Source organism: Poecilia latipinna, unplaced genomic scaffold (genome assembly GCF_001443285.1).
Source record: "Poecilia latipinna isolate Pla-1442-1.1 unplaced genomic scaffold, P_latipinna-1.0 Scaffold61, whole genome shotgun sequence".
In the NCBI taxonomy this organism is placed as follows: Eukaryota; Metazoa; Chordata; class Actinopteri; order Cyprinodontiformes; family Poeciliidae; genus Poecilia; species Poecilia latipinna.
This window is the reverse complement of record NW_015112677.1, coordinates 557,123-563,117: the sequence shown is the minus strand read 5'-3', so window position 1 is coordinate 563,117 and position 5,995 is coordinate 557,123. Positions and strand designations below refer to the sequence as shown.

The 5,995-nt window shown below is 37.5% G+C and overlaps 1 protein-coding gene and 1 long non-coding RNA gene across 2 annotated transcripts in view; both read left to right on the top strand.

Annotated features, from left to right (window-relative positions):
* LOC106962810 (phospholipase B1, membrane-associated-like) overlaps window positions 1–5,995 on the top strand; it is a 28,507-nt gene that overhangs the window by 5,046 nt on the left and 17,466 nt on the right. Inside the window, exons 13-24 of the mRNA XM_015057442.1 lie at window positions 3,142–3,216; window positions 3,307–3,367; window positions 3,690–3,748; window positions 3,821–3,894; window positions 4,027–4,070; window positions 4,162–4,270; window positions 4,407–4,458; window positions 4,598–4,678; window positions 4,767–4,832; window positions 4,910–5,010; window positions 5,117–5,198; window positions 5,283–5,387. Coding sequence (XP_014912928.1) covers window positions 3,142–3,216; window positions 3,307–3,367; window positions 3,690–3,748; window positions 3,821–3,894; window positions 4,027–4,070; window positions 4,162–4,270; window positions 4,407–4,458; window positions 4,598–4,678; window positions 4,767–4,832; window positions 4,910–5,010; window positions 5,117–5,198; window positions 5,283–5,387 — 909 coding nt within the window. The remainder of the gene's footprint in view (window positions 1–3,141; window positions 3,217–3,306; window positions 3,368–3,689; window positions 3,749–3,820; window positions 3,895–4,026; window positions 4,071–4,161; window positions 4,271–4,406; window positions 4,459–4,597; window positions 4,679–4,766; window positions 4,833–4,909; window positions 5,011–5,116; window positions 5,199–5,282; window positions 5,388–5,995) is intronic.
* Window positions 64–2,004, top strand: LOC106962856 (uncharacterized). The gene is made up of 4 exons (XR_001428068.1): window positions 64–517; window positions 610–661; window positions 1,203–1,289; window positions 1,892–2,004. It is a non-coding gene; the product is annotated as an uncharacterized LOC106962856 (long non-coding RNA).

The following is a 5,995-nucleotide window of genomic DNA, read 5'->3' as shown; positions in this document are numbered from 1 at the left end:
CTATCTTTACCGCACTGATATTGACATTAGCTGAGATAGTATCAGACATCCACACATTGCCTGTATTTTCTCAGGTTTAGGTGGTTGCCGGGGGTTTTGGGTGGGCTGTGAGCTGGTGCTGTCTCCACTACCTGACAGACAGCACCAGCTGTCATGACAAGATTCAGCCTTCCTGGAACAAAACAGCACAGAACTAATTCAGCTGCCACTGCTATAAAAGCTTTTTAAAATCTGGATTACTGTACTACTACTTCATACACTGCCTGAAACAAAACAGTGCTTTGGCATTTAATTTTCACAGACTGAAATGTTGTATATTATAACTCTGTTCTTTACCGTACATGCTGAGGTGTTGCTTAAATTCTGAATTGTTAGAGTTTTGATGTTTAACTCCTTTGTGTTTTTATTTATTCATTTTCTCCTCCTTTTCTTGAACAGAGCTGGTGACTCTGTTCAATCCTGGACTAGTGACTCCCATCTCAGAAGACAAACGCATCCCTCAGTTTCTTCAACATGGGTACAAAGTTTTGTCTCGTCACATAATTTGTGATTCTGAATGCTTCAAGTTATGTCTTTTTATTCTTATTGAAAGTCTCTTACTACTTACAGCACACTGGTGGACCAAGCAAATAAATTGTCCCTTTACTTACAGAGCAACAAGGTAAAAACTCCAGTTTATTTTTCCGATTTAACTTTATCTTAATTCGTTAATTTCAATTTGATTCTCGTCTTTAGACATTTTCGCTACAATGCTGTCCTAACGCAGCTAGGAAAAGAAAGGTGACACCTTTGGTAAAGAGGCAAACGTCATTGTTTGGATAAAAATACATACTGTTTAAATTTAGTCCAGTAAAGAAAAATACCGCTCTAAATACAAAGTATTGTAAAATTATTTCTTCAATTTTGTCTGCTACAAGTGGAATCTTTATTTTATTTTAATTTGTTATTTTCATGGTTTCTTTTTTTCTTTTTTGTTGTCACTCATATATTATCCAAATAATACATTGACGTTTGTGATTGTATTAGGGACAAAAAGCGAAGTGTGTGAATATTGTTCCCATGCACTACATAATTTGCCATTTAAAATATCATTTATATAGTGTCATGGCTTCTAATCTCATCTAACATAAGTCTAGATAGACTAATACCGAGTCTGAAAAAAAAAACCTGATAAAAATATCATATGATCTGATTTCCTCCAGCAGGGCGCTGATGAGAATCAAGACTGGAAGTTGGTGCTTCTCTTTGTTCAGCTGGATCGACTGTGTGCCTGTGAGCAGCAGGAGCAGGTAAACAATGCATTTGGATAAAAGGGAAGAAGAGAAAAAAGCAGCAAATCTGTCTCAGGCAATCTAGAGTTTAAACATGCATCAGAAATGGATGGAGAGTTTCAAATAGGGTGAATGCCTGACTGGCACCTTTACAGCTCAGTTGAATGAGATTGTATCATGTTGTGCATGTTTAATTCTGTGTTGTACATGACTGACATTTACATGGAATTAATGTTTAATAGAGAATATAAAGACTTTAAGTACACAATGCAACTGAGTCAAAAACAGACAAACTAGTAACATAATTAGATACTGAAGAGGAAATTATAAACATGACTCTATCAGTTGCTTAGAGCCTAAACTTCAAAGGCCACTAATAAAAATCACTTGTTCATTAGAGTTTAATGCGTGTTGTTTCAGAGGTTTAAAGTTACAGAGTCCAGATATTATCTCACAGTCCAACTCTCACTCCTGAACTTTCCTTGACGTGATTTAATCACAAGATGTGATGGAAAAATGTTATTCATGTGTAATTAGTTCCTGAAAAAAGAACTTCAAAGTGACTAAAGCATAACGGTCAAGAAATTATTCACAAAACAATCCTTGTGTCTTTGCTGCAGATCTCGTCTCTTCTCAAACAGCTGGTTGAGGAGGTAGATATTGCTGTGCAGTTGCTCCACTCTCAGGTATGTTGCAAATTAAATAGTGTCATTGCTCTTTGCAGTAATTTAAGAGACAGTGATTATGTGTATAATGTACTTTTACTTGTACTTGCTGCAGCTGAAAAAGATCATTGTCAGTGTGGCATTGTGGGATGGAGGACTAAACACATTCCAGACAAAGTAAGCAGCACCAAAAGAAAGAATCAGAAAGGGATAATACTGGGCTCAAAGAGAAAAGTGGAAAAAGAAAATTGTCTGCTATGAGTATTTAGCCTACTATTTTGAAATAACTGAATTTTGAGCATGTTTTTGGCTGTTCTTAGTAGCTTGATAGGTTTTGTTGAGTAAATAAAGGTGTTTTGCTTACAGGATGTGCCCATGCACACACACATACACCGACGGAGAACTCAAGCTTCAGAGAGCCGTGCTGACTCACACCCTGCAGGTAGGTTTCTCATTCCCACCAAATAAAGCTTCTTCCTTTTTAATAAGATCTACTTAGTTGTAGAGTGAGCTGTTGCATAACGTCATGTTTGCTAAAGACTTGTAAGATAAAAGGAGTCTGAACAGTTTCAAACTGCTCTTTTCTAACTGTTTTTATTTTCCAGGAGTTGCTGGATGAGCTGATGGTACAGAAACATTGGTACAGAGACAGAGATGACTTCACTGTCACTCTTCAGGCGACCCCTCTCATCAGAGGCCTGTCATCTGTGAGTTTAAGCTGCTGATGTGATCGTTTTACATTTACACTTTCTCCGACAAGCAGCATCTAACATACCTGTATATTTAGAGAAAGGAGAAAGGTGATCATATCTTTTGAATATGTATAAATCTTTCTTGCTAGCAGACTGGAAAGCCTATTGGAGAGTTTGAAGCCTCAAAGCGAACTGATGAACTGATGCTACAGTTGTGGAAAAACCTGGTGAGATCTGAAGTTGTGAAAGTGACACTGACCAACACTTTTAGTCTGTCACTCTGAGAGGATGTCACATCTATGTGTGTGGTTTATTTTTTTTTCACAGCTTCAGCCCATTGTCGACCAACATATTCCAGACCATAAGAAAAACATCCCTACATTGCAATGCCCCACTGAGGTGAGTATAAATACAAAAGGTCTTCACAAACAGTCATATAAAGATTTACAAGTGACATGAGATGTTAATTCTTACTCATTTACTCACTTACTCAAACTGTTCCTCCTTCACAAGGACCGACCGTTCCTGAGGACAGAATTTAACACTCCTTCAAGTCACCACAGAAACGCAGACCATTTCATTCAGACTGTAAGAATAATTCACAACCAAACCAAATGGTTTGCCAAGCATTAGGGGTCTTATCTCATTGTGGTTATTTTATATGTGCTTGATCATCAGCATACAGGCACAGAGTTGCCCTGTGAAGATCGCAGTCCTTCATCCTCCATTCCTACTTCAGGTAATTTTATGTGTTAACATTTGTTTCAAATAAAATATTTTCATAGTTTTTTGTCTTATTTGGCTCTTGGTAATCTTTACTTTTGAGCCATCACACATTAGTATCCTGTAAACCAAACCTTGTTTTTTTTTTATTTCTAATAATTTAAACTAAAACTTACCTACTAAAGGAAACTATGGTTGTCAAAAAGTGGTCTATTTGTTCATTAGTGTGAGCAGACAGTAAACAGTATGTATATTGCATGGTCTCTCTAAAGGCTCTATCAGTGGGATCTAGAACAACACAATCTGACATCGCCTGACATTTTCTTTGTATTTTCCAGTCCATGAACTCCGGCCTGCAGATATCAAAGTTGTGGCGGCTGTGGGGGATTCTTTAACAGTGAGTCATTTTGTTTGTTAGACATTTTGGGTCATACATTTTACTGAAGGACTTTCCTATTCTTTCTGCCAGGCAGGGAACGGCATCGGATCCAGCCCTAATGACATCCTGGATGTCTTACGTCAGTACCGAGGTTTATCCTGGTGGTATGTCAAGACTCTCTAATTTTATTATTTCAGCATCTTTTTTTTCCATCTCTTAACTATTATTTTTCATACTCTTTGGTTAAATAAAATTAAGGGCACTTTCTGAAAGTAATTTCCTATGTTTGTTGTCAGCATTGGTGGAGATGGAGACCTCACAACTGTTACCACTTTACCCAGTATGTATTTCTGATGACTTCGTTATTTTTGAGAAATATCAACGTTGAATTCAAAATGTTCCTTTTTTAATAGAGTATCTGGTTTTTACAGACATTTTAAAACATTTTAACCACAATGTGAAGGGATACTCGCTTGGTGTCGGTAATCAGGATAATCCACAAGCTTTCCTTAATCAGGCAGTACCTGGTGCAACAAGCCCGTAAGTTCTCCAGATGTTTATTTTAGGTGTTTATTTTAGCAACAAGTTACCATTTTAAATTAACAGTTATTTAATCTTTAGTTGGATAACATCCTTTACCAATAAATATGATTGCATTTTGCATTTCTATTCAAAGGGATATACCATCACAAGTGCGTACCCTGGTAACAAAGATGAAAAATGACGTTGTAAGTCTACATTTATCTTTTGTAATTCTACACAGCAACTCGAGCTTGAAAAGATACTTTGAGTTTTGACCTTATTTAATGTAGTGGAATAAAAATAGCTAAGTTAACTCTTTTTCTCTCTTCATGTTCTTTTCTCCAGAATATCAACTTTGAATCAGACTGGAAGCTGATTACTATCTTTATTGGTGGAAATGACCTTTGTGCATACTGCGAAAATAACGTGAGTGTCAAATTTGGAAGCAAGAAGACAACACTATGAAGTTATCTCTGATGGTGTGTAAAGAAACACATTTTCTCTTCATTTACAGCTCCTTTACTCAGTGGAAAACTACGTAGGGTTTCTCAAGGAAAGCTTGGACTATCTCCAAAAAGAGGTGCCACTCATTTGACAAGGTGTTTCCACATCACAATGGTTGCATGTCTATTAGAACTAACAAAGCTGATCTCTCAGGTTCCCCGAGCTCTGGTGAACCTAGTGGAGCCTCTTTACATAACTCCACTCAGAGAAATGCACATGGACGCATCGCTGAATTGTCCAACATGGCTTGTAAAGTGAGTGTCTCCTTACACTCTCCTATATTATTAATTATGGTCTGGGTATTTTGAGACATCTAGTTATTAGCTAACCATTAACACAGTGTTACTTCTTCTTTGACAGCATGTTGTGCCCTTGTGTGGTAATGCCAGAGCCTAACTCTGAAGCTCTTCAAATACTGGAAACCGTAAACAGAGGATATCAGGTAGAATAAGATGTACAAAAATGATCAGATTAAATAAGATGATCATTGTCACTGATGGTTATTATTGTTTCTTTTAACTTCCAGCGTTCTCTGCATGAACTTATTGATTCTGGCCGGTATGATACCCAGTCAGACTTCACTGTGGTCATTCAGCCTTTCCTCAGAGACATCGCTTTGCCCAGACTGCCAGTCAGTAATGAAATTCTGTCTTTTATTTGTAAACGATGTTTTATACTTGATTACTCAGTAGAAGTGTTGTAGTCAAGACCACCTAACCCGAGACCAAGTGAAGACCAAGACCGAAGGAAGTCGAGACCAAGTCAAGACCAAGACTGGCGCCCCGCACTGCATGACACAATAAAATGTGAAATATTATCAAAATTGCTAATCAAATTGATCTGAAAGATTCACATTTCCATAAAAACACCTAGATATTAAATAATTGGAGCTGAAATAAATTTCAGCTTATTTCAGATAAGCAGAACAAACTCTTTGTTCTGCTTAAATAAAAAGATAATTCCCTGGGTATTTGCCCATATCATTCATGTCAGAAACCAGCACTCTCTGCACCATTAAACATAGCAAGTGAGGCAATGCTCTGATGGTAAACAACGCGCAGCTATGAACACTGACCAAAGAGCAACAAGCAAGAAGTAACCAAGCTTTAGGCGCTCACCATGACTGTTCTCACCCTCTCTCCCACGGCATGAAGCCAGGCAGTCTGCAACCATGGCACACATTAGAGCTGCCACTTTGAATGAAAACAATCAATGAGGAATGTACGTGCTCTTTTATTC